A 12,686-nucleotide genomic window follows, 5' to 3' on the forward strand; every position below is an offset into this window, starting at 1 on the left:
GGCTCCTGGGATAAGCATTTCTTGGGACAAGTTGAGCTGCAACTAAAACACACAAAATAGGTTCATTATTATCATTTCTGAAGATTTTTTGTTATACTAGTGCACAGAAAGAAAATCTAGGCAACATCATGCCTGATGACTAAGGAAGTCTGCTTCTGTTACTGCCTTACGGATCATGGGTTAATCCTAAATTTGTGAAGGAGAAGAAAAAGAAACGACAATGGTCTGTAACTGCTTGGCCAACTTTTCTAAAAATAATTCTGGCCCTTGGTACCCCGTACTTAAACTTCCTCAATAACTTCTCTATCCTTGCTGTTGCTGGAACAAGTCTGTGAAAGTGGTTAGGCTTTAAACAGCAAAAACAAAAGCCCTCCCACACACACACACCAGTGTCCGAGCCAAGGGGCAGTCTATCCTACTGCACTGGATGCCACTGCCAAGATGCTGGAGACAGCCTGGGGCTGTCCATCTGAATCGGCCTGACTGGCTCACTGGAAGGGTATGATTGGGTAGCAAATTAAATATCAATCAATCAACCAACCTTTATTAAGTGCCTATGATGTAACAAGTGGCTAGTGATAAAGGCCCAGTGTTAATTCAACTAGTCTGGGAGGACACGCCTCTACATTATTAACTGGATTTGTTTTAGGGACAATAAGGAAGAGCTAGCAAAAAGAGATCTATCAGTTATTTAGTTTTGTGAGCTGTAAAGTTACCAAGTGTAAGATACCTCTGGTTGTGTAGTTCTTAATGACAACAGTTTTCCTGTTTAGCAATGGGACCTTACAACAATGCTGGCTAGTTTGATGAATGCTGTTTAGATGCAGTACCATCTGGACACAAAACTAGGAGATACGTCCAACATTCCTTACACTTCACTCCTCATTCTGGCCCCTTGTGTTACATAAGTAAAAATTCTGGAAGTCAGTCTTGAAAATCTGAAAATGGAAGACCATAGAGTTTCCTCTCACCTTCTGATAATTCCTTTGCGTCTACATAGTAAGCACTTAATAAACGCTTGTGGATTAATTGATTATATGTCAACTCTGCCTTGTCTATGAAGTTCACATCATGGGCTAGACTGCTGATAAAGGGCCTTTCCACCCCCCACCCATCCCCCCAATTAATAACAGCCTTCCAGGGATCGTCCTTCAAAAACATGAACTGAATCTTAACAGTCTCAAGCTACTGACAAATATTACTAGTGTGTGTCTCCAACTTAGTGACAGCAAGACAGGCGGGGTTCATGATTCCAATAGAATTTAAACTCCTTGAGGGCAGGGACTTTTTCCACAATTTTTGTCTTCATATCCTCCCTCCCTAGCACAGTGCCCTGTCCATAATACAAGCTTAACTAATCTTTGCTGAATGAATGACTGGGTTAGGCGGGGAATTCTGGGAAGGTTTCTGAGAACTCCGAACAGTGTGATAGGTGCTTTTATTGACCAGCTGGCAAGTTCTGTCTTTGCAGGAATGTAACGCCAGAGAATAAGAAGGGGGGGAGAAAAGGTTTAGGTTGGATTTAGGACTATGAAACTTGACAGTTTCCCTTTAACTAATCATCTACTGACAGGGAAATGTGAAATGCTTTTTAACTGATAGAGAAAGAAAGATCCCAAGGATCCACTGCTGTGCTATTGTGCCCTGGAGGCTGCCATCCTTGTTACCTTGGCTTCAGTGGCAGTCCAAAGAATCAGATTAAGGTAGTAATTAATTATAATTTGTTACAATTTAAGGAGCACAAAAGAAATGCTGAAAACTGGTTTAGGAAAGTGTTGTTAGCTGTAATGCTATTAGCCACTAATTCTCCTGTAACCTTCAGACAGTAATAGGTAAAGTGTCAGAGGCTGTGACAGTCCTTTAATCGCTGGCACAATTTACAATGCATAAGAATTGACGAGGCATTTTTTAAACCTATTCGTAAAGTGTCAACAATGATTATTGCTGATATATGCCAATTTCGGGGCAGCTGGCTTCTTTCAAATGGGTTCTAGGTTGTTGGTTATCCGTTCAAAAGAACTTTCTTAATGCGACCCTAGGGTTTTATTATGGCTTTTATTTTACCTAATAAAATCAGATATTATTTTGAGAAAAGCCACAGTAGAGGGTGAAGAGAAAGCTTGTTTGTCTAAACCCCTGAGAACATGGCTTTTTTTTTTATTTTAAAGCAGCAGGTCAAATCTCCCAGAAATCAAGTGAGTCCAGTTATGTTTTCTTTTTTACTTGCCTGGCTCCCCTGCTGAGCTGCTAGCTGGCTGGCAGCATGCTAAGACTGTCATTTGTAAAAAGAAGTCCGCTCAGCTATAATTACTAATTTGATGTCACATTGGAATGGCAGCACAACTGTGAAAAGATCGACCACCGGGGAGCAACGCATTTCCCTGTCTCATTTAGAGGGGGCTGAACTGCTGGAGCCATGAATGGAAGATGCCCTTCCATTAAAAAGAAAAGAATTAAAAGAATAAAACAAGTCAAAGCAGCTGTCAGAATTTGACAACTGTTAAAAAAAAAACACCCTACACTTGCCTTTTAAAAAAAAATTTAATACAAGACATCTGTACATGCAAGTTCTGATACTTGTTGCCACGAAAGCGATCCCTGCATTGCTGAAATATCATTTCTTTATTTTCATCAGCTTCCCTTTTATTATTATGCTAATGCAAATCACACTAATGACGTGTCAAGTGGAAATGGCTGGGACGGGGCTTGTCTGCACCGGTATCACCAAATATTTGAAATGACAGTTTCAGAACTTGTCATCAACAAGCTAAAAGTACTGGGTCATGAAACAGTTGTAATGATTGGAAAGAAATGAGAAGCAAGAAGGAGAATTCCAAGGACTAATTAAGTCACTGCCACAGAGGCTTGCCATGAAAAATTCATGACAATAAATTCAGTGGAGTCTATGGTGGGACAGTAATTAAAACGGAGCCTGGTTTTCTTGAGGAGGGCTTTATTTTGTTTGTAAGCAGCCTCAAAGCAAAAAGGGAAAAGATGATTCAGATAAACAAATCGAAGTCAGCAACACACATTTTGGTGAGTTTTCTATCTTATTCATGAGGACAGAGAACATGATGATGCTTTAGAGGTCAAGAATACTGATCAGGAGAGAAGAACAGAATAAGGACAGTGTCTCATTAATCTTTGTCTCCCCCTAAACGTAACACTTAACACAAAGTAGGTGCTTCATAAACACACTTGAATGAATGGCTGCTAGATTAACCTGAAAATTAGCATGCAGAAGGAAAGTAAAAGACATTGTCAATCGTTTTCAAATGTAATTTAAAACATAAAGGTTCACATCTCAATATCACTATTAATCATTTAGTATCAAGAATGTTTCAGCTGCTACTTTTAAGTGTTTTGGTCATGCTCGCATTAGTGAAGATATGTTTATTTCAAGATTGCAAACAAATGACTGTATCATTAAAACAATATGGCTTTATTACCAAAGCATGTAGTGCTATATCTTATCAAACTCCATTAATAAAAAAGGAAAAAAAGTTGTATACTTGTGACCTTCAAAACATTTATCCTCTGCCTTTCAAATTTAGAATTTTTGCATGTACAAAGTGACATCCATATTAATGTGTAAAAAAAAATTTTCACTTAGAAAAAAATCAAATTTAGTTTTTTCCTCTCTCACCTACAAACCAGCTGTTTCACCTACACTGTACCAAAACGCTTGTTTACTGTTTAAAAACTCCCAAATTTAGAGTTTTTTTCTAAAACAAGCTTGATTTGATTAACCTTTTCCCTCTGGATGGTTTTTTTTTTTGAGGGGGGGCATCATCATTCTCACTAAACTAATAGTGTTTTTGGTACAAAACATTTTTCCATTTATTTTCAAATTTGTAATGTTTACAACTTTTTAATCAATCATTTCACTATTTTGACTACTTTTTACAAAGTTCTATCAGTGTATTTCCCACTATTTGCAACTAAATCTTAAAAAGGAAAAATCAAGTGAAAGTAAGGTTTTAGCCCTGTCATTACTAATTCTGTGACATATCACTTACCTCTCTCAGTGCACTTCAGTTTCCCAGTATGTAGCTCATGGAGATCTTGTGAGGATCGAATGAGTTCATTTATGCAAATTGCTTTTGAAAACGTTAAATGGCTATATCAATGTTACTACTACTACTATTACTACTACTGCTACTGCTGCTTCTACTACTATTGCTATTATTATCCACGACTCGTGTGAACCTAGAGAAATCATTTAATCTCTACCTGCTTCAGTTTCCCCATGTCTAAAAATGGGGATGATAATAACACCTAAATGAGACTGTATTTGGAAAGCACTTGGCAAATTTGAAAATGATAAATCATGTAGTTTTTATCTACACTACAATATTGGAATAAATGTATTTTCAATAATGCAAGTATGGCCTAACCATTGAAAAACAATAGCTTTTTTACACTGGACAAAATACTATTGAAACCTTTGGTGCTCTGCTTCCTCATCTGTAAAATGTGAGGCTTAACTGCTGAAAAAAAAAACAACCTTCCCCCACCACACAGTAACTAGCAGGTGGTTTCTGACGTTCTCTAAGATTGAGATTTCATTCAAAAAGCTGTCAGCGTCAGAGAGGCTCCAGGTGGAGCATTACAGGCTGTGGGAGACACAAAGTGAGCAGAATAAACCTGGTACTTGCTTTCATGGAGCCTGCAGACTAGTCAGGGAGATAAGACATGTACACAAACAGCCATCGCAAAGGAGTTTCATAAGAAATTACAAGGAGACGTTAGTTTAGAAAGATAGATTAGCTCCGCACTGAAAATAGCCAAAGAGAGATGTCTTGTCTGGCTGCCCTCACTTAGAACAGACTAGCTAAGTTGGCTGCAAAGTGAACTGTTATGGAACTCCATAAAATCCGACATGTTCTCACAAGAGGATGCCAAAATGTCTGGTAAGGAGGGCACTACAATGGAGGCTAGTCCTAGGATATCCTGGCATATACAGTTCAACCAGGATCACATTGGGACAGGAAGGCTAGAAAGAGACTTTGGTTCTTGGCAGACCAAAGATGGAACCCTAGCCTCAATAGCATAACCCCCATCAGCCATTGTTCTTTTGGCTGAGCCTTAGAAGAGGATGGTCAGAATAGGGATCTCCCTTCAGTCCTTGGAAAAATGATGAGAAACAGCAGCCCAACGTAAGAGGTCCTGGAGAGAAGGTTTTGAAGTTTCCAAGCCAAAGAAGGACAGAACGAGAATCTCAAGACCACGTATCTTCTGGCACCTGTACTTTGAAATCTTAAAGTCTACTGCCAGGTCAGCGGTAGTGATTTTAAAGCCTGAAAGGCAGTCCTTTTGATAAATATTGCCACTCCCTGTAAAACTCAGAATACTCTGTTTTAACATGAAAACAAAATGGAAGGAACTTGATGGCAGTACTGGACCTAATTCCTACAAATCTGGGATTTTTCTTGGGAATATCTTAGCAATTATCTTTTACTCTCTATGGAGACAAGGGAACTAATGGGAGAGGGGAAATCCTTTCCTCCAGTGACTTAACGCACTAAGGCATGAGTTCTCTAGATTAAGAATTTTTTAAAGTTTACAATAATAGCATGATGGAGAGAGCTGTAGTCTTCATTATTTCACATGTGAATGGTGCTACATTTGAACACTTGCTGTATTTGTATTTTGGATCAGACTGGTGATTTTATTGGCAAAGAAAACTCTGGGGCCTCTGCTCTGCCACTTTCAATGTTAAGCAAGGGAAGTTAAGTGACTTGCCGGGGGGGCACATAGTAAGAAGAGGCAAGATTTGAACCCTTCTTCTGAACTCTAAGGCTAGCTTTTAATCACACTACTCAGTGCTCCACCTATACCCCTCTCCTATCCAAAGCACACATACGGCATTAGGACTTAAAAAAATCTCCTGACCTAAAAAGTGGTAATTTTATCTTTGGACATCCTGCTTGAGATGAAAATTTTAAACTATGCTGAATGACAAATGTTTGCTCCTTTCTCTCCTCCACTACTCTACGTTGTTCATTTGGTTTTAGCTTTCATATTAATTACCAAGTAAACTCTCTTTCCTCGGCATCTGTTCCCCCTTTCAAAGCAAAGGAGCACCACTCCCTGCGGTCTAAGACATTCCTCTGTTAATAGAACCTAAGAAACCAAAACAAATGGGCCAGAGACAAGCGATGGCAGTTCCAGCTGCGATTTTGAGGGACTTGATAAAGTGTAGAAAAAGGGGAAATGATGCAGACAATCAGGTGTCAATATGGACCCAATTCTTCAGGAGCTGCTAGTCAGGTTGGCATTTTGTCAGAAGGTTGAAAAGTGTTTATGGATCTTAACTGTCCAGGCAGTTCCCCCTGGGAAAAAGGGAGAGGGGGAAAAACTCCACCAATCCTCCTGGATTTCTTATGGGTTTAAAATCAAAATCTTGAGTCAGGAGGGACCTGTAAGCAACATTTGCTCAGAGGAGCATGGGAACCTGTGGGCAATCAAGTTTGTTTCTCTTGGGCATGTCAGCGCTGTCAATATGATTTACGCAAGCAGATTCAAGGGCAAACACACAGTGGCAGAGGCACTCACTGAAATACAATGCCAAAGAGGGGTCCCTACTGGAAAGTCACAGGAATGGTGAATTTAGACTCTAAGATCATGGATGACTGATATTGTTCAAAAGGGATTTATTAAGGAAAACACAACTTTATGCCTAGCATTTGTATGAAGTATTGAAAAGATAGTGCTGCAACATATCCCAAAATGAAAACGGTAGAAAGCAATTAAGTGGCTCAGTGGAGAGAGCTCCAGGTCTGGAGTCAGGAAAACCCGAGTTCAAATCCAGCCTTACTAGCTATGTGACCCTGGGTAAGTCACTTAAAAAAAATCTGTTTGCCTCAGTTTCCTCATTTGTAAAATAGGGATAATAACAGCACCCACTTTCCAGGGATGTCCTTTCCATATTGTCAAATGAGACAGTAATTGTAAAGCTCTTAATACAGTGCCTGGCACACAGTAACTGCTATATAAATGTCAGTGGTTATTATTATTAGGCTATCTAATATCAAATGTTCCAGGAAAAACAAACAAAAGATGTCTGTATCCCTCCAATTTTTTAAACAAACAAAAAGGCATTTATTTTAATGTTACAGAATTATGGAAGATGCAAGTTCGAAGGGTGTTAGAGAACATCAAGTCCAATTTCTTTATTTTACAGAAAAGTGACACCCGGAGAGAAGGGATCTGCCACAGTGGTGTTAAGGCTGGACCTCTGGACATTTGACTCTTCATCACATTGTGCTGGGTTGTGCCTGTCCATGAGGTTCCCAAGTCTAGTGAGGAGGGATTATGCTTTCATCAGCACATTGTATGTTAAATATGAAATCCTGCTCTTCCAACAACCTACAAGTTAATACCAATCTCATTACTCAGTAATGCAGTGATGGAATGAGATGCCAGCTCAGTTCCATAAAATGGTTTTTACTACTGACAGCTGAAGGGGGGAAGAAAAAGTATGATGATGGAAGAGAGAGACAGAGAAGAAAGAAGAGAAAGGGAGAGAAAGAAAAAAAGAAAAAGGAAGGAAGCAAGGCAGGAAGGGAGATAAAGAAGGAAGAAGGGAGAAAGGGAAGAAGGAAGAGGGGCAAAGAAGGAAGGTAGGAAGGAAAGAGATAAAGAGAAAGAGAAGGAAAAGGGGAAGGAAAAAAGAAAGAGAAAGGATAAAGGCTAAGGGAATTGAAGGAAATTGGTCAGATGACCATAATGAACAATTTCACCCGATTTCAGACATACTACCAGGTAGGAACTGGAGGAAAAAAAAAATTTAACATTACTGTACCTTCTCTTTGTCACTGGCTTCTCTAGCCACAGTAGACCCCTGAAAAAGAAAGATTATATGAAAATATGTTCAATGGGAAGCAATGGCCACATTTTAAGACAGGGTAATATTCCCTGATATCATCATAGTAGAAGAAAAATTTTTCCATAGGCCAAGCAAGGCACAGAGGTAATCCAGGGGAAACCTCGGTGTGGGTGAGGCACAGAATGTCCTCACCTACCAATAAGGGCTGAAATCTATTTTGAAGGGGAGGTGCTGGATGAAAGACAGTTCATTGGCCAGTTAAAAGGGCCTGGTGCATACTAACTCCTCTCTGACCTCATGTTGGACCTTGGGCCAGAGGAAAGCCTGAGCTGATGGGCAAGTGTTTTCTGATTCCTGCTGGCTTCTCTTCTCATGCCTTGGACATCTCTGTTTGGTGGGGGCACATGGTATGGTGAAGAGAAGAATGAATTGGGAGTTGGGAAACATGATTTCGAGTCTCGAACAGGCCACTGTCTGTGTGGACTTGAATCATTCACTGAATTCTCTGAGGACCCTGGGTGCTGTGTGTCAGAGGCCCACAGATCCAGAAGGGACGTTGGAGGCCCTTCTCCTTCAAACCCCTTATTCTTTTTTTTTTTTTTTTTAGATTTTTTTTCTTTTTGCAGGGGGGAAGGCAGGGCAATTGGGTTTAAGTGACTTGCCCAAGGTCACACAGCTAGTAAGTGTGTCATGTGTCTGAGGCCAGATTTAAACTCAGGTCCTCCTGACTCCAGGGCTGGTGCTGTACTCACTGAGCCACCTAGCTGCCCCTCAAACCCCTCATTCTAGCGGTGAGGAAGTTGCGGCAGTTAAGGGACTTGCCCCAGGTTGCATAGGTAGTAACATCAGACCAGAGCCAATGCTCTCTGCTCTTCTGGTCTACCCTGTACAACATGCCCCAGGCACAGAAGGTGGTTCTGAGGGATTCTGAATTACTGCCCGAATACTCTGCCATGAGGGGCCGCTAGGTGGCGCCACAGTGCACAGAGCACTGGGCCTGGAGTCAGGAAGACTCATCTCCGCAAGTTCAAATCTGGTCTCAGACACTTATTACCTGCGTGACCCTGGGCAAGTCACTTAACCCTCTTTGCCTCAATTTCCTCATCTGTAAAATGAGCTGGGGAAGGAAATGGCAAATCACTCTATTAACCCCAAGTGGGGTCACAAAGAGTCAGATATGACTGGACAACAGCAATACTCTGCCGTGAAGCTTTTCCCTGGTACTCCAGGAGCCACATATGGACCAGTTTTCAGAAAGGCCTGGCATTTGTGGTTGCACACTCAGGTCCGCCACCACCCTCCCTTACGTGGGCTTATCCCTTATCTTCCTCTGATCTTTCTTTCTTTCCAGGTGAGTTAAAAGCATCTGCTAGTTTTTCTTCCTTGTTTCCTTTGGTAAAAGTAACTCAGCCCCTCATTTGCTTTTATTGCAATTGGCACTGATTATGCTTTGTTTCTAAGTGGCTATAGGGCATTAGAAATTCCCGGCTGGAGAAAATTGGCACGCGCTCAGACAACGCTTCCCTTGCTCCCATAAGCCGCCAATAGCCATGAAAATGAAATGATGCGGCCAGGAGGGGTTTGGACCTCTGGTCTATTTCCTGAGGGGCCAAGGGTGAGCTTGAGATTATCGAGGACTGGAGGAAAGAATCTAGGTCATGACAGAGAAAAGGCAGCTAAAGAGAGCAGCGGATAGACTGCTGGAACAGGAAATGGGAAGACTTGAGCTTAAATCCAATCTAGTTTCTTCGACTTAGTTTCCTCATCTGTAAAGTGGAAGTAGTAATAACAGCCATCTCCCAGGGTGGTTTACACATATGTAAAGAGCTTTGTAAACCTTAATGCACTACCTAAATGCTAATTATGATCATAATGATGTCATATCACTTGCTATATACATCCCAGGACAGCTAAGAGGATATCCAACATACTGGGGAGGAGAGTTGATTTCTCACCTTTCTCTTAATTCTAAACTTGTTGCCATGGAAAACTTCATTATTGTTCAAGAAGTTTATCAAGAAGATATCAGAGTGGGAATCCAGTTTGGGCCTCCTTTTTTTTTAAACCTGACCTGTGATTTCCATGAAGATCGGCACACACGCCACATTTTATAGAGAAGCAAATTTAAAACCCACACCACGGACATTTGCCCTTCCACTGGGAACTGCCCGGAGCATTAATAAGTTGAATGACTCGTCAAGTGACACACAGCTTGTCTATTTCAGAGATAGGTCTTAGACTCAGGTCTTCCTGACTACGGACGCTATCTCTCTGTCCACTAACCCACGATGACTTTTCAGACTAATTTTAACGTTCACATAACTACCAGCTACCATTTAAACAGTTGCGCCCACCTGATAAGAAAGGAGTAAAGTGCCTTGTGTTCCATTTCAGATAAGGAAGCTAAGATCCGTCATAATTCACATAAGAGTAGGCTGGAGCAATGTGATTATGAAGCTACCCACGGTCAAGTCTCTAGCCTAGTGATTCTCAGCTTCCTGGGACCGCCGGTCATCTGAAAGAACCATGTAATGGTCCAAGGGCCTGGTGTTTATGCAGGGAAGGAGAGGGAGGAGAGGGGGAAACAAAGACTGCTTGGCAACCAATGCAACTGTTGCAACATCAGGCTGCCTTTCCACATACGCCAAAAATCCAGATGCAATGGTGTAGCACTTCTTTTCCCTTTAGAGATTTCTACATATGTCATGAATGTCTCCTTTTACACTCTAATTCCCAACAACTAATATTTCTAAGCTGAACGTTTTTAATGGGTGCTTTTAACAGCTGAACAAAGCTGATAATGTTAGGCACAGGGAAACATGTTTTATCACAGTCTATATCCCAAGCTATCTAACCAAATGTTTTTGGTTAGATATACCCAGTTTTTGATTCTCACTGAAGCCTCATTTCCAAGAAGCTGCAAATCATGTGCCTGGAAGAGAACTCAGCCAAGTTTTAATGAATGTACAATGCAAAATGATGAAAGGAAACAAGTAAAATTAAAGGTTTCCATCATATGTCTGGGTCATGAAAATGGTGCGAGCTGTGAGAACTCTATCCCATTTAAGAAAACTTTGCCAGAACTAAGTATTTCCAGAAACTAAATAAACAACACAGCTATGCTACCTACAAAAAGGGATGCTGGAATTAGGAATCTTAGTCTTTTTTTAAAATCTATATATAGCAAGAAGCCAGTGAAAATGGACATTAGCTTTCCATCTGTTGTTGTTCAGTTGTGTCTGACTCTTCATGACCCCATTTGGGATTTTCTTGACAAAGATACTGGAGTGGTTTGCCATTTCCTTCTCCAGCTCCTTTTACAGATGAGGAAACCAAGGCAGACAAGATTAAGAGCCTTGCCCTGGTGGTGCCTGGTACACGTCTGAGGCCAGATTTTGAACTCAGGAACGTGAGTCTTTCCTGACTCTCCACCGTACCACCTGGCTTTCCATAGCTAAAAGATTAAGATACAATTAAGCCCCCATTACCTGCCAGCCCTTCACCTTGGTGAAATATTCATTTTTTAAAAATTGAGATGTGGCTTCATTTCCATCTGTTAGCATCTACTCTAATTTAGCGAGCTTCTTTTCCCCACCCAGGCAGCAAGGTAGTAGACAGATAGGTAGGCTGCTGGGCCTGGAGTTAAGAAGATGTGAATTCAAATCCAGCATTAGGCTCTTAATAGTTGTGTGGCCCTTGATAAGTCATTTAAGATTTTCCTGCCTCGGTTTCCTCAACTATAAAATAGGCATAACCATAGCACCTGCCCCCCAGGTTGTTGGGAGGATCAAATGAGGTGGTATGTGTAAAGTGCTCAGTACAGTGTCGGACACACAGTAGGTGCTAAATAAATGCTTGTGGCCTTCCCCTTCAATCAATACTGTCCTTTGTTCACACATGAATAACTGGTAGAAATGTCTTTAGGTAGAGCCCACAAGGATTGGTTATTCTCCTTTTCCTAGACTGGATAGCGTCTTCACTCTGACATAAGCCTCAAATTATCCTGTATCTATCTTGTTTGGACGTGGCTGTTTGAATGTTTTCTCCCCTATTGGACCGTCAGCTTCTTGAGAGCAGGGACTATGTTTTGCCTTTTCCAATACGGAGCACAGTGCTTTGTATATAACAGGTGTTTAACAAATGCTTGCTGATTTATTTTTGATTTTGACAATTTGGACTCAGGAGATGAAGTGACAGAGAATATAACCCCTTTGAGGACAGACAAAGGGTGGTTTTGTCTTTGCATCTCCAGAGATTGGCACTGTGACTTATACATGTGTCTAATGCATACATTCGAGTGTCTAATAAATGTGAAATTGAATAGCAGTGAATGACGACTACCCTTGAATCACAAGATGGTTCTCACCTTTAAATCATATTTCCTATAAACAGATAAACGGTGGCTGAACACATTTCTTGTAACGATCACGTATATTTCCACTCCATCAACATTAAGCCGGTACATCCCCAAAAACTGAGGAAGGAGGGTAACCCCATGGCATTCCACAATGTACTGTTATTGGAGAGAAAGGGGAGAGAGAGAAGAGAAATTATTCAAACAGCAGATATTCATGAAAATCAAAGGTGTAACACCCTTTCATCTGATGTGTATACACAGAAAGACTTCCTTAAGGCTTATTTACAGAAAATAGCTATATTTGTGTTATTGAAAACCAGGTCTAGGTTAAATTTGTGACACACACAACAAGCACATAATAAGCTACACTCCTTTTCACCCAAACAGAGAAGTTTTATCTTAGTGGAAAATGTCCAAACTGCTTTGTAGAGTTACAAATCTTGTACAGAAGACAAGGTAACTACCAAACACATAAATGATGGTGTCCTTTCCATAATT

At 40.8% G+C, this 12,686-nt stretch overlaps 1 protein-coding gene across 1 annotated transcript in view; it reads right to left on the reverse strand.

Annotated features, from left to right (window-relative positions):
- Positions 1 to 12,686, reverse strand: part of PIP4K2A (phosphatidylinositol-5-phosphate 4-kinase type 2 alpha) — a 204,576-nt gene that overhangs the window by 25,280 nt on the left and 166,610 nt on the right. The window contains exons 5-6 of the mRNA XM_036761152.1: positions 12,198 to 12,344; positions 7,808 to 7,846 (exon numbers count right to left, since the gene is read on the reverse strand). Coding sequence (XP_036617047.1) covers positions 7,808 to 7,846; positions 12,198 to 12,344 — 186 coding nt within the window. The remainder of the gene's footprint in view (positions 1 to 7,807; positions 7,847 to 12,197; positions 12,345 to 12,686) is intronic.

The sequence above is a fragment of the Trichosurus vulpecula genome, chromosome 5 (assembly GCF_011100635.1).
Source record: "Trichosurus vulpecula isolate mTriVul1 chromosome 5, mTriVul1.pri, whole genome shotgun sequence".
In the NCBI taxonomy this organism is placed as follows: Eukaryota; Metazoa; Chordata; class Mammalia; order Diprotodontia; family Phalangeridae; genus Trichosurus; species Trichosurus vulpecula.